The 17,683-nt window shown below is 55.9% G+C and overlaps 6 protein-coding genes across 6 annotated transcripts; 4 read left to right on the top strand and 2 right to left on the bottom strand.

Moving 5' to 3' along the window:
* Positions 1-1,386: 1,386 nt before the first annotated feature.
* HER10_EVM0008658 (MADS-box protein GGM13) lies at positions 1,387-4,884 on the top strand. The gene is made up of 3 exons (XM_035478172.1): positions 1,387-2,369; positions 2,439-2,595; positions 2,651-4,884. The coding sequence occupies exons 1-3, from the start codon at positions 2,314-2,316 to the stop codon at positions 4,448-4,450; spliced, it is 2,013 nt and encodes a 670-aa protein (XP_035337465.1). The 5' UTR covers positions 1,387-2,313; the 3' UTR covers positions 4,451-4,884.
* Positions 4,885-5,377: 493 nt separating this feature from the next.
* Positions 5,378-6,687, top strand: HER10_EVM0003117 (DNA repair protein Dds20/Mei5; the record flags this gene model as incomplete). Its single annotated transcript, XM_035472803.1, has 2 exons — positions 5,378-6,277; positions 6,345-6,687. The coding sequence occupies 2 exons, from the start codon at positions 5,378-5,380 to the stop codon at positions 6,435-6,437; spliced, it is 993 nt and encodes a 330-aa protein (XP_035337025.1). The 3' UTR covers positions 6,438-6,687.
* Positions 6,688-9,350: 2,663 nt separating this feature from the next.
* Positions 9,351-9,952, top strand: HER10_EVM0003336 (uncharacterized protein; the record flags this gene model as incomplete). The annotated part of the gene is made up of 2 exons (XM_035473016.1): positions 9,351-9,458; positions 9,521-9,952. The coding sequence occupies 2 exons, from the start codon at positions 9,351-9,353 to the stop codon at positions 9,950-9,952; spliced, it is 540 nt and encodes a 179-aa protein (XP_035337048.1).
* Positions 9,953-10,386: 434 nt separating this feature from the next.
* On the bottom strand, positions 10,387-11,220 carry HER10_EVM0005072 (uncharacterized protein; the record flags this gene model as incomplete). The annotated part of the gene is made up of 2 exons (XM_035474697.1): positions 10,387-10,979; positions 11,055-11,220. 2 exons carry the CDS (start codon positions 11,218-11,220, stop codon positions 10,387-10,389), a joined length of 759 nt encoding a protein of 252 aa, XP_035337177.1.
* Positions 11,221-12,536: 1,316 nt separating this feature from the next.
* HER10_EVM0003832 (tRNA synthetase class II) lies at positions 12,537-15,603 on the top strand (the record flags this gene model as incomplete). Its single annotated transcript, XM_035473495.1, has 3 exons — positions 12,537-12,615; positions 12,759-15,373; positions 15,427-15,603. The coding sequence occupies 3 exons, from the start codon at positions 12,537-12,539 to the stop codon at positions 15,601-15,603; spliced, it is 2,871 nt and encodes a 956-aa protein (XP_035337087.1).
* A 304-nt stretch (positions 15,604-15,907) lies between these two features.
* Positions 15,908-17,607, bottom strand: HER10_EVM0001469 (uncharacterized protein; the record flags this gene model as incomplete). The annotated part of the gene is made up of 2 exons (XM_035471214.1): positions 15,908-16,117; positions 16,216-17,607. The coding sequence occupies 2 exons, from the start codon at positions 17,605-17,607 to the stop codon at positions 15,908-15,910; spliced, it is 1,602 nt and encodes a 533-aa protein (XP_035336898.1).
* Positions 17,608-17,683: the final 76 nt, after the last annotated feature.

Raw genomic sequence — 17,683 nt, 5'->3', positions numbered from 1 at the left:
TCTCGATCTTCAGACTTTCTGGGTCTAGTGTATTCGGACGGTAGTCTGTGGTCTGCTCGTGGTATTGGTTTCCTTGACGCAATGAGAGAGAAAAGAGGTGAATTGCAAGGCAAGGCAAGGTTAGGTAAGGTACACAGTCAGGTCAAGAAGGAGCAGTGTCGCCGGAATCATCCTCGCAGTTTCCGCAAGTTGTACGCAGGAAAGCCGCAAACCGCACGCACCTCATGTCCGCTAGACGTCAAATGTCTCGACGACACCTGCCACATGTATCCTGTCTGCAGTGTCTCACTAGCGGCAGCGCCGTCGAAGTCGGGGCCGGTACCTTAGCTGGGTGGGGTGGGTACAAGTGGGGATCCACCAGACCCTGAGACAGTGCGCAGGGTGGTGGTGGAGATTGCGATCCAACACTGTCCTAACAACCCAAAAGAAGCAGGCGCCACACAGTGTTCGCGACCAGTCTCAGCTCTTGACCTCATTCCCTGCCTCTTCACATTGTTGTTTCACGAGCGTCCGCAACGGCCACCAGGACCCCCCGTCATAACTGCGCACGCACCAAGAGTCCTCGCGACCTTGCCTTGTCTGTGGTAGTGAGGCCCAAGGTGAAGTGCTACGGCGCAAGTAAGGTGAGAGCAGGACCGGCCTAGCATTAGCATCTAGCATCTAGGTAGCATCTACGCAGTAGGCATAATGTCAGGAGAGAGTGAGCCCAAGTGAGATGATGGGTGCCGACTGGACTGGTCCACTCACATCCAACTGCGAATTGGCAGGGCCTGGAGACATTGGATACTTTACACAATAACACAATGAAATACCTACCTAGGTACTCCGTACGGAGTAGACATGGAAGACGATGAGGCCTTCTGCTTCTGGACTCGGCAGACGAGAGTAATCAGCGACCTTTCCTCACTCAGATTTCTCACAAGTACCTACATAGTGAGACTGGCCACTGAACAGTGAATACCTACCTAGTCAAATAGCGAATGATCAGAGACCAACCTGAAGTGAGAAGAGCAGGGGTTCATTGGGGTAGGTACACCGACCCCCCGCCCCGTTTTTCTCCTTTTCCACTCTTTTTTTTTTTTCTCTCCCGTTCCAGTCCCTTTTTTATTTCTTCCGTCACCCAGTTCATTCGCTCCCCGAAAACCACCCCCAGTCCCGTCCTCGGCCTAGGATTCGTTCATTCGTCGACCCCCATTCCCTGCCGCCTACCCCCCTGGTCGTCGCTCTTTTCCTTCCCTTCCCGTCGTCTCCAAACTGCTGGCTTGCTACTAGGTACGGAAACTGCTGCACTTGCTGATTGATGCTTGCGCTGCCCGCCGCACTGCTCTCTGCTGTTCCCGCTCCCCGATTCCCACCTATTCCATCTCTTTGCCGCAACCTCACTGGGTGGAAGTGCTCACTCACTCACTCATCTTCGGTACCTACTCCGTCTGCTACACACACTCTTAGGTCGCTGATGTGGGCTTGTCTTGCCTGACCTTACCTTGCCTTGCCTTGCCCCCATTACCTACTCTTCCTGCTGCTACCATTACCACCTTACCTTACACCTGAGGTACTGTACCGGGCTGGCTGGCTGCACCTAATACTGTTGCTTCCCCCTCCACCATCCATTCCCATTCTTTTTTTCCCCCTTCCCTCCTTCAACTGTCCTGCCTTCCCGCACCCAAAAAGTGAACACGATCGCGTCTATTATTAGAATCATCCACGCCAGATTCAGCCCCATCGACCTGCACCTCACATCGCCTGTCCATCCCAGAACCTGTCGCATCTGCACTTGTAATGGGATCAATGTACGTTCTTGATGCGTCGTCTTGTCAACTCTCTCCCCTGCTCTGACAGCCTTTTGCTCCCACCGCCTGTCATATACCGTTGCTCCCGGGATGCGCTGCCTTGTCCCATGCAACCACTGACTGACGCATCGCCAGTTCGGAACCACTGCCCACGACCAAGCCCGTTTAGATAAAAGCGATCAGCCCTCCCCGGCCTAGCTCTTGTTTCCACCTCACTTTCCCGACCAGCCAAGCTAGTCGCTGCGATCAGATATATCCAGCTCGCGTCCCTCCTCCTCCTCCTCCTCCGAGCTCCAACCAGTCTCTCGCTTCCTCGAGACGCTCATCCTCATCCTCAACCTCACCAACGACCAGTCGACCCTACATCGCGACTGCAACGGCTGAGACCTCGCCGACGACGCCGCCGCCGCGATATCGCTGATCGGCCTTGAAGTCGCTCGCCTCGACATCGTCTTCGCCCCCGTACAACGCGTTTCGCTGCCTCATACCCGTCAGCAGCCCCTCCCAGAGCATCTAATTCAAGATGGGACGCAGAAAGATTGAGATCAAGGCCATCAAGGATGACAGAAACCGCTCTGTGTAAGCTCGCGCCCTGGCTATCCCTCACCATATCCAGAAACCTTTGGCTGACAGTCGCGTCGCGTATAGTACCTTTCTCAAGAGAAAAGGCGGTTTGTTCAAGAAGGCGCATGAGCTTTCCGTGCTGTGCTCCGTCGACGTCGCTGTCTTTATATTCGGCAGCAACAAGAAGTTGTATGAGTATTCTTCCACGGATATGCGGGAGATGATCACTAGATACACATACGTGAGTTCCTCCAGTCTTTCTGAGTCGCGAATGCGAAACGCTGACCCTGAGATAGCATGGCGGCCCGAATGAACACAAGGGCCCTTCAGACTTCAACGGAGGCAACGACGAGGACGAAGATGAGGATCCTGAAGGTACCCCGCCGCAGGAGTCTCACATGATTCCGCCTCAGTTCCAAGGACAAGCGCCATTCCCTCATATGCGACACCACACTCCCTCAGCTTCACCTCCGATTCCTAATGGCGTGCCTTTCCCGCAACATCATGGCCTTCCCGTCCAACGCGGCCACACCCCGCAGCCGGGCATGGGATCACGGCCTGGTTCTCGACAAGACATCCGCCGGATGGGACCAAACATGGGCCCTCAACCCGTCGGCCCTCCCGGATCTCAGCAGCCTCCCGTCAACGGATTTGCCTACATGCCCAACCCCGCCATCTACAACCCCCAGAACCAGCCCAATATGCCACCAAACATGCCTCACGGACTCCCCCAGCAGTACCAGCAACATGGCCCTCAATACTCCTCATACGCGCCCAACCATCATCCCCCACACATGCAACAGCATATGGAGGACCAGCGCCGTTCCATGCCGCCAAACTATCCGCAACAGCAGGGTCCGCAAGGGCCTGGGCCTCAAGTTTCTCGGATCTCGCCGTCTCCGCCACAGCCTCCTACTCAGCAATTGCCGCCGCAACCACCTCAGATCTCACCCCCGCCGCCACAGCCACAGCAACTTGAGCCTCAGCAGCAGCAGCAGCAGCAGCAGCAGCAGCAACCGCACCCGTCGCCTCAACCCCAGCAACAGCAACAGCCGCAGCCACCTCAGTCTCAACAGCAACAGCAACAGCAACAGCCGCAACAACATCAGCCTTCGCCGCCGCAGTCTGAGGAGATGCCAGCGCCGTCAGAGCCACGATCTGAGCTGCCCCAAAGACCCCAGCCGCCCCTGCTCAACACGGATAGCGCGATCAAGAAGCTTCCGCAGCGTAAGCAGCACAGCATCTTCACTCCCATTGACGAGAACCGCTCCATCCTGTCTCAGCACTTGGCTTCATTCGCCTCTGAGCAGAGCATAAAGGCAGAGCCTAATCGGCCCCCATTCCCTGACCAGAGCAACATCAAGGTTGAAGGTAACCGCTCTCAGTCAGTTGATGTTGGCGCAGTATCCCGGACCAATGGTTCCACTACTTCTCCGCCCATGCCTCCGCGCGCCAGCACTCAATCTCTAAACAAAAGCCGCAACATCTCCGTATCGTCCATTCCAGAGACAACGTTTACTCCGCCATCTCGCACCAATAGCATGAAGCTTGGTGGTGGTGCGCGTCCCCGTTTGAGGGTGGAGATTCCCGACGAACCTTCGGATGGCGGTAGCGCAACTGCCGAGTCAAACTCTCCTCGCAACTCGACAGATACCACATCCCAGACGACTCGGCGCCATGCATCCGACTCGCACTCTTCCGGCATGGTTCTGCCGCCGCCATCCCCGTCAGCCCAAACGCTTCTCTCAGCTGGCGCCACGGGCCCACCAAACCCGTTTGCTCGCCCACCCCCGCAACAAAACAGCAATATGAACATTGACACTCCGGTTTCCGCCCTTCCGTCCCGATTCTTAAATAACGAATTTCTGCCCAGTCCGAGCAGCTTTTATCCGGAATGGTATGCTCGTGGCGGCAGCGATAGCAACACACTACCCAGTCCATTGAACTTTGCGACTCCAGTCGTTGGTTCCGGTCCTAGCTTCTTGCGAGATGACAATCCGGCTACGAAGCGCAAGAGTCCCGAGATCAGCGCCAATGGTCCGCATGACGGTCCTGAGGCCGGAAACGAACCCAAGAGGATTCGGGTAGATTCTTGATTTCAAGTTTCTCTTCTTCATTCGACGCCTTTTTCGACGCCTTATCTGTACCATTCATCTGCATTCTGGCCTCCTTCAGACCATGTATGGAGTGCATTTGGTTCTATGATACCTCTTTCTTTTCACTTTACGGCATTAGCGTCACGTAAGATGTTTAGTTTACCTTCTCTTCTATATCTCTGTGTACGCGGAGGATTATGCTGCATTGCTAGGCGCAACATTGGCCACGGACAGGGTTTCTGATTTTTTTCTGTTTATTTTTCGTTCTTCATCCGGACTGGAAAGTATTACTACTCTTCATGTTCGAGACGGCTTTGGAGGGAATGATGTGCACACGGACATGTGAGATGACTGGAAGCATGGAAAACTGGCCTGCAGCAGAAGATGGATGATCTCGGGGCGTTTGGTGTGATTTCTGTAGATTACTGAAGGGCAATGGCTGAATAGTTGGAATGAACTGTTGATCTACAATTTTGCATATTCATCCAGACCGTGATGTGTGTGTAAAGATTAGCCAAGATCTTGGCACTGGTGACTTTGAGACCGTCTCGCGGCGCGGCCCGTGGAAGCGCGAGATGGATGTCGCCTTTTTACATGTCATGTTGACATATTCTTTCTATGGCGAACATGACATTAGATTTACCCCGAGTCCTGAAAGTCGAAAAAAGTGGCGCGTGGGTGCGTTTTCTTCCAGGTCCGCACAGGCAGTCGCAGTCAACCGCAAAAAGCCTCCAGTAACACCTTACTTCACCTTGACTTGACTTGACTTACCAAAAAGCGACAGCGGCCCTGTCAAAGGCGGCCCGCCTTCTTACACGCATTCTTGCAGAGCACAGGTGACACGCGCAGTTTGAAAACTCATCGATTGTCACTTCCAAAAGAAGGAAGAGACAAAAACCAGCGTACGAATCAAAAGAAAAAGTACACATGCTCACCCCGGCGGCGAAACGCCGACGTGTCGACGCGGCAAACGAGACGCTTCGGAAACCGTTTAGGTCGCCCTTGGTGCAGCGGGACCGAGGCCGAGACCAAGACCCAGGCCGAGGCCCAGGCCCGGAGCGGACCCGGGAGGTCAGCACCGCGGACGCTGCGGCGGTGGAGAATCCTGCGGCTGGAGGGAACGATGATTGTGATTCGGCGGCAGCGGCGACCACAGACCCCGCGGCAGCGTCGTCGCCATCATCTGCGAGGGGGGCCGCAACGACGACACCACGGCACGCTACGGAGAAGTTTGCGACGCCTGGGAAACGGGGGGTGAGCGGCACGTTCACGTCTACATCTACGGCCACGGCTACGCCTACACGCCGGCCCTTTAGCGTTCCGCGCGCGCGTGGGATGCAGCTGACGGGTGCTTCGCCTTCGCCGTTGCGGACGACGACGGCGGGACCTTACGGCGGTGCTGGTGCCAGAAAGACGGGTCCCGGGCTTGGGTTTGTTGGTGGAGGGAGCAAGAGCGAGAGAGAGGCGGAGGGGAGGGAGGAGATTCTACGGCAGGCTGAGCGGATTCGCGGCCCCGTGGGAGAAGGGGAGACGGACGAGGAGCTTGTCGAGTTGATTGGCAAGTGGAGGGCCGCGAGCCGGATTGCGGCGGAGGAGGTGTTTGAGGGGTCCAAGGAGAGGGTTAAGGGCATGGGAGGGTTAAAGGCTTGGAGGAGGGCGAGGAGGGAGGACGAGGTGAGGTTTATGGCGATGTTGGAGGGGGAGGAAAGTGCTGGGAGGGCCAGGAGGGGTGGTTGTGAGGAGTGGGAGGGGAGTGACGAAGGGTATCGTGGTGAAGGAGGAGAAGGAGATGATGGTGAGGGTGAGGATGAGGAAGAAGAGGAAGAGGTGAGTTTCTCGCATATTGGGAGAGCAGGGACGGGGAGGATGAGGGTTTTGCTGACTTTTGGGACAGGAGTTCACGATGGGGACGATGCTCCGGAGTATGAATATCGATTTTGAGATTATCGGCTACGATGAGGATACCGGGTGGTGGAGGGACGGGTGATGTGAAGCAGACACACGGCTTTCTCGCTTTTTCACTACTGCCCGTCGTCGACGAGACGGGACGAGATGAGGCGGCCGTATCCGTGGTACATGACGACGACGGACACACGGGGTCTCAGACTACGTGACGTCTACAGACTAGGCTCGAGAGCCTTTGGCTTTTCCACCAACATTGCTATTCTCGGATCGACAAAACCTGCGAGGCAAAGAGAACACGGCGAGATGCGCTGGTGGCACGCGTTATACAGGAGGCACTGCTCGCCTGCTCTGTTCTTCCCATTCTTGGTGATTAACCAACCAACCTTACTCTGCATCCCCATTTGAGGATTGTTGATGGAGTCTCTCTTTTTGGGATGGAGAGAGGTGGTCAGTGAAGCCCCCTCCCGGCTGGAGATCCGAACCGCCGGCCGAGTGAAAATTATATCCAAGCTCTCTCTCTCTCTCTCTCGTTCGGGGAGAAGAGCGATGGATGGTTGCGCAGGCTGCGAGACTGGTTTGGTCATATAGCCAGCCCTATATTTCCCGATATGGGAAAATTCGGTCTGAACGTTGAGTGGGAACCCCGAAAGATACCTAATAATAAGGGACAGGGAAATAAGAGAGTGCCTGTGCTTTTCTTTCCGGCGAGTAGTTCCCGGACGAGCTTGTTACGTTCTCCTCCTTCACGATGGGCTTCGCTAGCTATCATAGTATGGTGGTGTAGTGTCGAGACGTGGGATGATGTTCCTACAAGGATATAACCCCCGAGTGGGATTCATATTTTGCATTGGGTGTTGTGTGCCTCACAAATCAAGCTTCATCTTTACGCTTGTTCCCTTTTCCGTGCTGCTAAGCCTTACTGAGGGCCCGTGTCGGGTTTGTGTAGGTGTGAGTGTGTAGGTCAATGTGTACCTTGCCGTCTTACTTCTCTTACTATGTGTGATATGACGATGTATGTAAGTGAGCCGGCATCCGCCCGCCCCCCCCCCACCCCCCCCCCCAACCCATCACTGATCAAGCTCACACACCCACCTAGTTCGTTCTCGCCTTACTGAACCATGATCGGCTGACGAGAGTTGTGGCTGACGCATGCCGATTGATCCGATGTTTCTGTTGGAGGAAGGGGGGGTTTGTTGTTGTTGTAGTAGACGCAGTAGAGTTTCTATCGAGGTTTGGATAGTAACGGTCAGATATTACTTTGTGGTCGCTTACATGGTAAGTTTTCGACTGCCTTACGTACGCCATTCATTTCCTTGCTCGCCTTGGGTTCTTACGAGTGGCACTACGTGTTGACTGCGAGAGTACAGTAGAATGATCTCTTGAGTTTTTTTTTTTGGTGGTTTACGAACATGGAGGGCACCGGAGCGAGAATGAAGAGATGGGACTCGTAAATGAAAGTAATTGCGTGATGCTTATGACCGAGAACGAAGCCGTGTGCTCTCCGCGGGCGTGTACGCGCGAAACGGGTTCCGACGAACTCAACCTCGTCGTGTTCGGCCGGTGGGATACGGGAGAAACAGTCACAGCAGTACAGAGAGCAAGCAGGCTTGACTCTCAAGGCATCAGCAGCGCTGTCGCTTGTTTGATATGGCCAGTTAATACTGAGGTAAGGCAGCACAGTGAGCTGAGCGAGAGCGAGGATGGGGGGTCTCGGACGGTGGTGAGTGCAGTGAATGACTGAGTGAGTTGGTTTGAAGCATACACAGTCCCTATGCGAAGCCTATGTGAAGAGCTTATACCACGCCATTGATTGCCCTCAGGTCTGTCCTGAATTGGCTAAATATGAGGTGGTATCGATAGCGGATTCGACTCAGAGGCTGAGGATTCGGCAGGATGCTTTGAAAGTGTCTCGCCTTGTGTTCGCAATGTGTGTTATGGTTCGTTTGTTGTCCTTTCCTGGGGCTTCGCAGTAGAGATATCCCGTACTTCGTACAGCAGGTTTCGTCAGAAGGGGACCTCTACGCCTCGACGTCGCCCAATCGTCAACAGACCATTGGGTGAGGTACAAATCCGTACGTGTCGTAAGTGGTTCGCCGTTCGGGACCCGAGGTGGATGAAACGGCTCTGGTGCTTCAGCGCTGCCGCAGAATTGCACGAGCCGCACTCATCCCCCACTGAGGTAAGGTAGGTAGCTGCTGCGCTCCCCGAGAACAGCAACACCCGTCAAGTGCCCACTACCTTAAGGTACCCGTGGACCCGCGTGTGGGGCACCTGTTGGAAGCGACAGCAGCTCCGTCAGCCAACTGGCCCGGTTTCCACCCTTTCCAACCTCCCAAACCTCGCTCTCTCTCTTCCCCCTCCCCCTGGCACACCAGCCATGCGCCGTGGAGAACAGAGTTAACGATGCAGCAGCAGGCCAACAGGCCGCCGACCGACACCCACGCCCCCATGTCCGAGCAAATGGCAACAGACTGAACAGAACAGGAAAGACGGCAGACAGAGAGAGAGAGGGACCGGACGATCCAAGCCGGGGGGTGTCATTTCTTGTATCAGTGTATCAGTGACTGGGGGGGCTGGAGCAGCAGGCCTCCCCTCCCGTATTGTTTAATTCCAAGTTTCCTTCCGACTCTTATTTTGTTCTGGTTCTTTGTGTTCAAATATATCATCTACCCGTTGCACTTCAAAAGTCTTGGCAACAGAGCCAAGTTTCTACTCCGTACACATACACACCACACTTTCTCTCTTGTCTGGTTGTAGCTATCCTTGCACCGGTCGTTTCTGCCAATCTTCAGCAGCAGGGAGTCCTCTTTTGGCGTAGTTGATCTGCAGCCTTTTCCATCACCAATACTCCATCACCATTTCATCAAAGGCTTGGGTCAAGCTTCGACATTCACCAAGATTGTGAGAGAGAAGGGAACTTGACAGGAAGGGAAAAAAGGGGGGAAATCGCAAAAAAGGGGCGAATCCGACTTCCTGCAATCACACAATTCACAAGATGGATGCCGCATACCTGAGCGCTCGCCAGACGGTGGTCAACTCGAACGACCTCCCTCCCGGCTGGGTTATACAGAATGGACGGGCTATTCCATGGTGGTACAGTCGGGTAAGTTCATTCACTAACTGCTTGTCATCTTGGTCCCTTCATAACTAACATATTCCAAATAGACGGGCGTCATCGTAAAGTGGTCCGTCTTCCTCGGCCTGACGACCCTCTTCGCAGCCTTCCTCATCATAGGCTACGCCCACGGCAAGCGCCGCCTGAGAAAGGGCCTCCTGCCCCTGGGCTACCACCGCTGGCTCTTCAGCCGCGCCCAGCTCGCCCGCGTCGACAGCCGCTACGCCTGGCCCGCCGCCACCTACAACACCTACCGCCCCGAGTACTACAACACCCACCCGCAGGCTCAGGGCGGCGGCTACTACGGCATGCAGGGGATGCCGCCCCCGACCTACGACCCCAACTCGGCCCGGCCCCCCATGTATGCGCCCCCCGACGGCGGCAGCAAGGTCGACCCGTCCCAGGAGTATGGCGTCACGCCGCCGCAGCCCTCTGTTGCGGCGAACCACACCGGTCAGCCGTACCCGTATAGGGCGCAGTGAGGACGGGAGCGGAGGGGAGGTGGCATGTTGATTTGACGTTGTTGCAATGGCGATTTTTTCGAAGCGTGGGAGGAATTTGCATTGTTGGCCAGAGACGAATCAAAGACGAGATGAGGCTGGAAATCATCAAGACGGGAGTACGCAGCTGAAGATGGGAATGCACCAGGAAGTGACTTCTCCGTCAAGAAGCTGCAAGATCTCACACATCGAGGCTGCATGTCTAAAGAGATGGCGGCTGGATGCTTCTACAAATAACTGTTGTCAATTGTACAAAGTAGTAACTTCTACCAACACGAATCGAAATGATACCAATGAAAAACGCGTCGTTGACCTGGCTAAAGATGCCGGGGGTCTCGCAATAACACATGCCCATTCGTGACGGCGTAGGGTATCGTCATAAAATACACAATCATTACTTGCCTTGGAGGGTCCCCTTAGTCCATATCCATGGCGTCGGGATCGTAGTCTACAGGTGCCGACATCCCGGTCGGGGTTGGGGGGTCCGGAATGATGGCGTCTATAGGTTGCTGAGAGACGAAGGGCGGAGGCATCTGCACTGGGGCGCCTCTGCCTTCGCGTTCGAGACGCTGCCTCTCGCGCATGCGGGCGCGCGACTCGACGATGGCCTTGCGAACACTATCCTGCTCACGAGGTACCGTCAAGGACGCGGGCTCGTTGTAGAGGACCACCTGCATGCCAGCAAGCTGACCTTCGTCGTTGGCGAAAATGGAGGGAGGAATGCGCGTCTGACGCAGGTGCTTCTCAATGTCCGGGAGGAAGACGAGCTTGCCCTCGTCGGGTTCGCTCTCGGAGGAGGACAGCTCATCGTCAATGTTGTAAATGTAGACCTTGTGCTTGGAGTCGTCGAGCTGCATCACTTCTTCATCGACGGACGGTTTGCGATCACGACGTCGGCGACGGGTGGTGGGAGGAGATGTGGATGCTGACGACGAGTCTGCGGGGATTGGAATGCTTGAAGACGGAGTCGGCTCCTCCACGGGCACGTAGAGCTTCTGGCCATTCTTCTCTGCATGATGCGTTAGTATGAAAGCGGAAAGAAAGCTTATATTGTCGTGGGCTCGTGTTGTGGCAGTTGACTTACCCAAATTCAGAAGACTGAGCCTTTTGGATAAACGTTCGTTGTCTTGGGACTCAGCCTTTCGTTTGCGCCTTAGCTGCCTCGCCTGCGGATGCTGGTGCTGGTGCTGGTGCTGGTGCTGATCCGCCTCCAGGGCGTGGGAGGGAGATTGGGTCCCGTGCAGTAGCATATTTCGGCGACTTTTGCTGGAACTTTCCCTCTTTCCTCTCTGCCTTTTGTCCAACCGCTTCTTCTGGTGTACCACCCCTATTAGCACTACCAGCTCCCTGGTCCGCAGAGCTGCTGACCGACGACAACGACGATAATATTCGGAAACAAGTGCGATGGTCAATTGTTCAATGTCCCGAAGCGGCCACTAGACTCGCAGCAAAGAGAGACACGACAGACGCAGCTGAGCAGCGGGCGTACAGAGGTGCTGCCAATCGGGTCCGAGGTTCTCTCAAAAGTGAGCTTTGAGAGAGAAAAAAGAGTGAGAAAGGTACGGTACGGCTGATATCGAATCGCCGTTTCCGGAAGGGTAGGGAATATCCCGTCGCGAAGTGAAGAACGCGGGCCCAAAGTCAATCCAAAGTCTCGAATGTCTTTGGTGAGCTAAGGTCTTTGGACGGCGAGAAGCGGAGAACAACTTTTGCCAGTGTCGGTTGTCTTTTTTCCGTTTGGTTGGTAAGAGAAGAGAGAGAGAGTTGCGGCTGGGATCAGCAAAAAGAAGGGGGAAAGAAGAGGAAAAGAGGAGATCCGTGGACGGTCTTAGTACCGGTAGAGCTCGCTCGCTGGCTTGCTGCTCTCTTCTGGGCAGATCCAATTCGTCGATATATATTCTAAGGGGTGAGGGGGAACTTGGAAAGGATGCGGAGAGGAAGGATGACCTTGGCTACTGCTAATGCTGCTGTGCTCGTACGAGGGGCGCGGGCGCAAGCGCGTTCTTCTCTGGCTTTCAGCTGTGGCGGACGAAGTAGCCTTGAGCACCGGCTGCGACTGCCGGGGAGCTCTGGCGCTTTTGTACTGGCTTTGACTCATTCTTGTAGAAGTTTCCACGACAGGAGCACCACCGGACCACCAGCTCCAGCTCCAGCAACAGCAACAGCACCGGACCTGGACCACCACCACCACCCCTCGCCGCACCCGCATCTGCATCTGCACCACCACCACCACCCGCAACCAGGCCCGCCGCCGCTATCGCCCCAGCTATCTCTATCTCGGCCTCTGCCTCTGCCACTGGCACGGACGCCGCTGCCCCTCCTACCCCGAAGCAATGCAGCTGCCGCGCTAGCAAGCAGCTCATCCCGCCAAAAGAGTCACAGCTGTGCCGACCCTGATAAAACATCATCCCTCCCCTCATCACCATCAACAAACACTTTTTCCAAGAGGACTCGAGCGTCGGTTGGATCCACGACAGATACCCACTCACCGTCTGGACTCATCGCATCGAGTGCTACTTTTCCCTACAGGCGCTTTCACTCTACTTCGACATTGCCCACCGCTGTCATGGCTGAGCCAAAGTGGCCCGGCGCCGTTGTGCGCAAGACTTTCCTCGAGTTCTTCGAGAAGAGGGGCCACACGATCGGTATGTTGTCACCGACTTTCCACTCTCCCTCAGCAACACGGCGCGATAGAGGAAATTGCCTCTGCTATTCTTCATCTAGGCATTGCGCTTCTAACTTTTGCTTCAAATGTGCCAATTGGCTAACCATCTATGCTTTATCTCAGTGCCGTCTTCCTCCGTCGTCCCTCACAATGACCCCACCTTGCTCTTCACCAATGCGGGCATGAACCAATTTAAGCCCATCTTCCTCGGAACCATCTCAAAGTCGGATCCCATGTACCCTCTCAAGCGTGCGACCGACTCTCAAAAGTGCATTCGCGCTGGTGGCAAGCACAACGATCTCGACGATGTCGGCAAGGACAGCTACCACCACACATTCTTCGAGATGCTGGGCAACTGGTCCTTTGGAGATTACTTCAAGAAGGAGGCCATTGAGATGTCATGGGAGCTCTTGACCAAGGTCTATGGTCTGGACCCTGCCCGCTTGTACGTCTCCTACTTCGAGGGTAACCCCGAGATGGGTCTCGAGCCCGATCTGGAGGCCAAGAGCCTGTGGCAATCCGTTGGTGTCCCCGACGACCACATCTTGCCTGGCAACATGAAGGACAACTTCTGGGAGATGGGTGACCAGGGCCCTTGCGGTCCTTGCAGTGAGGTTCACTACGACAAGGTCGGCGGCGGTCGCAACGCCGCTCACTTGGTGAACGAGGATGACCCTATGGTCGTGGAGATCTGGAACAACGTTTTCATCCAATACGATCGCCAGGCTGATAAGTCACTCAAGTCTCTCCCCGCCAAGCACGTCGATACTGGCATGGGTTTCGAGCGTCTCGTCTCTGCGCTCCAGGATACCGTTTCCAACTACGCCACCGATATCTTCACGCCCCTCTTCAAGAGAATTGAGGAAGTTACTGGCGCCAGGCCCTACACGGACAAGTATGGAGCCGACGACGCCGACGGAATTGACACTGCCTACCGTGTCATTGCCGACCACATCCGTCTTTTGACCTTCTCCATGTCCGATGGAGCTGTCCCCAACAATGACGGCCGCGGATACGTCCTCCGCAGAGTGCTCCGCCGCGGTGTCCGCTACGCGCGCAAGTACTTCAACGCCGAGATTGGATCCTTCTTCTCCAAGATTCTTCCTGCTCTTGTCGACCAGATGGGTGAACAATTCCCCGAGATTGTCAAGAAGCAGCAGGATATCATTGAGATCCTCGACGAGGAAGAGGCGGCCTTTGCCCGTACCCTTGACCGTGGCGAGGCTCAGTTCGAAAAGTTCGCCAACGCTGCTATCAAGAAGGGCGAGAAGAAGCTCACTGGTGCCGAGGTTTGGAGACTTTACGACACCTTCGGATTCCCCGTCGATCTCACAAAGCTGATGGCTGAGGAGCGCAAGCTCGATATCGACGATGAGGAGGTCAAGGTTGCCCAGGAGAAGGCCCGCGAGGCTAGCAAGGTCGTCAAGAACGCTGCACAGACGTTTGCGAAGCTGAACGTCCATCAAATCGCCGAGCTCGAGCAGCAGCTCAACATTGCGAGAACGGACGATGAGGCCAAGTTTGTCAAGGGTGACTCAAAGGCCAAGGTGCAGCTGATCTACGACGGCAAGGGTTTCATCAAGTCAACTGAGGGTATCGCCGAGAACACTCCCTTGGGTCTGTTGCTGGACAAGACCAACTTCTATGCCGAGTCTGGTGGTCAGGTCGCCGATTCTGGTCGCATCGTCATTGATGGTGTCGCCGAGTTCAAGGTCCTCGATGTTCAGAACTTTGGTGGCTACATTGTTCACAGTGGTTATCTCGAGGACGGCAACTTGTCCTCTGGCAACGAAGTCATCTGCGAGTACGACGAGCTGAGAAGATCGCCCATCCGCAACAACCACACTGGCACCCACATCCTCAACCACTCTCTCCGGGAAGTTCTCGGCGATGACATCAACCAAAAGGGCTCTCTGGTCGACAACGAGAAGCTGCGTTTCGACTTCTCTCACAAGACGGGTGTGACTATTCCCGAGCTCAAGAAGATTGAGGACTTCTCCAACGCCTATATCCGCCAGAATGGCAAGATTTACTCAAAGGAGGTAGATCTCGATCTTGCCAAGGGAATCGAGGGTGTTCGTGCCGTCTTTGGCGAGACATATCCCAACCCCGTTCGTGTTGTGTCGGTCGGCGTTGATGTTGACACCCTCCTCGCAAACCCCAAGAACGCAGAGTGGCGCAAGGTCAGCGTGGAGTTCTGCGGAGGTACTCACGTTGAGCAGACCGGCCTGATCAAGGACCTTGTCATCGTTGAGGAGAGCGGTATTGCCAAGGGTATCCGTCGCATCATCGCCTACACTGGCGATGCTGCTCACCAGGTGCAACGCGAGGCTGCCGAGTTCTCTAAGCGTCTCGATGCACTTGAGGCACTTGCCTTTGGCCCCGAGAAGGAGCAGGAGATCAAGTCAACCCAGCATGCTCTCAACCAATTGACCATCTCGACTCTCACCAAGGAGGACATCAAGAAGCGCTTCGACAAGATTGTCAAGTCCGTCACCGATGAGCAGAAGAAGCGCCAAAAGGCTGAGTCCAAGACTGCGCTCGACACGGTCGCTGCGCATTTCGAGAAGAACAAAGACTCCAAGTGGTTTGTTGGTCAGCTCCCAATCTCCGCCAACGCCAAGGCCATTGGCGAAGTTGTCAAGCACTTCCAGTCCAAGGACAAGGAGCGCTCCGTCTACCTGTTTGGTGGAAGCAAGAACGAGGGTGCCGTTGCCCACGGCGTCTACGTTGGCACTGTAAGTTGACCTCCTCGTACGAGTATGGAAGTACAAGCTAACATGCAATGCAGCACCTCTCCTCACAAGGCGTTACCGCCGAGCAGTGGGCTTCTCAGGTCAGTGGTGTGATTGGAGGCAAGTCTGGCGGCAAGGAGCCTACCCGCCAAGGACAGGGTACCAACGCCGAGAAGTTGGACGAGGCTGTCGCCGAGGCAGAGAAGTGGCTGAAGGAGAAGCTCAACATTTGAGCGACAGAGATATCCCGCTGATGTGCTGCAACATGTCTGGCAACCAATTTACTTTTCACGGGGTCTAGATGGATGGGGGCATGGGCGAAAACAGGATATGCTGCGATTTCGAGCATGACCAAAGCAGGGAAAAGGAGTTGATCACTGGCAAGATGGGCCTGTAGTTCCTCTCTATGTATTCCAACAAAATTAAGGAAGACAATCTGAACAAAGTTGAAACAGCAGAGTTACGTGCTGCCTGTGTTGCGGAACTTTCCGTAGTCTAAAAGGGGTATATGTTCTTTTTCTCTTTCTACATTTGGTTTCATACAGTTACCAGCACACTTGCGTTCTGGTAGTAGCTCAGCAGAGGGTTTTCCCCGCTGCGCGTTTGGGTGTCTTCGAGGAACGCCCACCGCTGCATAAAGTCACCGTGCGACATGAGCCTCGTAAGCTTGCCCGTGATGGCCTGGTACATGGCCTCCATGGTTTGGAAGTCTGTGGGGAACATGATGTCAAAGTAGCCTTGGTGGACCTGTTGCGACCTTTTTGTTAGCAACGGCATTCATCATGTGTGTGTGTGTGTGTGTGTGTGTGTGTGTGTGTGTGTGTGTGTGTGTTCATTGAACGTACCAGAGGCGTCGTCACGGGCACCGTTGTGCGCTCGTACCGGGTCTGGACGACGGGGGCATTGAGGCCCGGTATGGCGTCGGGCAGCGAGTGGAAGTCGCTCGTGACGAGGCGGTGGCCGGGGAAGTACTTTTCGAGCACGTCGAAGAACTGCATGAGGCGGGTCGGTATGTACTCTGGTTCCGAGAGGTTCGGCATGAGCGGCATGCGCGACTTGAGGTGGCGGAGGACGCGGTTGGCGGGGTAGGGAAGAGGGTAGCGGCCCCCCGTAGCGGCGTGGCGGACGCGAAGGAAGCGGGCGAGGACGGGGTCGAGGTCGGGTGAGTAGAACTCGTAGAGGTCGTTGTCCGCGTCGACGAGGACGGAGCCCTGGAGGGGTTCTTCCGTGGCGAGGTCGTAGCGGACGACGTCGTGGGAGAAGTTGTCAAAGACCTCCATGGCGAGGAAGAAGCAAGGGGAAGGGACGCGTTCGGACCAGGAGAAGATGGACTGGTTGATGATTTCAACCTTGGAGGCGTGGCCGCGGGAATCGGCGGTGGAGAGGAGGTGGTGGCGCTGGAGGGAGGCGAGTGCGGGTGAGATCTCGATGATGCGGTACTGGGTGCGGGCGTAGACCTGGGGGTCGAGGTCGCGGATGTAGTCGAGGATGTTGAGCATGAGGGTGCCGCGGCCGGCGCCCATCTCGTAGATGATGAGGTCGTGGTAGGGGTACGTCGTGAGGCGGTAGTTCGAAACGAGGTAGCGGGCAATGGCCTCGCCGTAGTAGGGGCGGAAGAGCTCCGTGGGCGTGTGCCAGAGCGGGCGGGCGTCGTTGACGCCCTCTTTGTCGTCGAGGTCGTCCTCGAACTCGGTGTAGCGCCGGCCGAGCTCGCGGTAAAAGTGTGGCTCGTCGCGGAAGGAGGGGAAGTCGAAGGGTTGGCCGGGGGAGAAGATGACGGCCTGGGTGGAGAAGTAGCCGTAGGCCGGATTGTAGAGGCTGTCCTCGATAAAGTCGCGGGTGAGCATCTTAGCCTTGCGCGGGCGGGTCGAGCGGGCGGCCAGGTCGCGGGCGTTGAGGGTCGGGTAGGTGTCGAACTCGTCGGCGCGGTCGCTCGGGAAGAGGGAGGTCCGCTGCTGCCATTTTGACTCGTTTGTCCTTTCCTGTCTCTCGGATGTGGTCTTGACGGCGTAGTGTCGCCGTTGCTGAGGTGCCGCAGAGGCATTGGCAGCTCTTGAGGAGGAGGTGGATGATGCTGGAGCTGCTACGCCGCCGCTGTGGTTATGTTGGACACGAGGCCGGTGGTGGTGATGGCTTAGAGCCGGGATGCCGGCGGCAGTCGTGCATTGTCGCCGTGGTTGGCATGCGGGCCGGCGGAAGAGCTCGCGGAAGAGACGGGTGACGGCGGGGGAATCCATCCCGAGAAGAGGTTCCGATGGTCGTCGAGCGGGACGAATACTCGGTAGGGCGAAATGGGGGTCGGCTTGGGAAAGT

This window comes from Colletotrichum scovillei (genome assembly GCF_011075155.1).
Source record: "Colletotrichum scovillei strain TJNH1 chromosome Unknown Contig00002, whole genome shotgun sequence".
In the NCBI taxonomy this organism is placed as follows: Eukaryota; Fungi; Ascomycota; class Sordariomycetes; order Glomerellales; family Glomerellaceae; genus Colletotrichum; species Colletotrichum scovillei.
The sequence above is the reverse complement of the archived record's forward strand: the minus strand, read 5'-3'. Positions and strand labels throughout refer to the sequence as shown.

What these genes read in the sequence shown, in the direction of transcription:
- HER10_EVM0008658 (XM_035478172.1), top strand. Translation starts at nt 2,314, where the DNA reads ATGGGACGCAGAAAGATTGAGATCAAGGCCATCAAGGATGACAGAAAC. An exon ending in GATGACAGAAACCGCTCTGT is followed by an intron (nt 2,370 to 2,438) that starts GTAAGCTCGCGC and finishes CGTCGCGTATAG; the next exon opens with TACCTTTCTCAAGAGAAAAG. An exon ending in TGATCACTAGATACACATAC is followed by an intron (nt 2,596 to 2,650) that starts GTGAGTTCCTCC and finishes ACCCTGAGATAG; the next exon opens with CATGGCGGCCCGAATGAACA.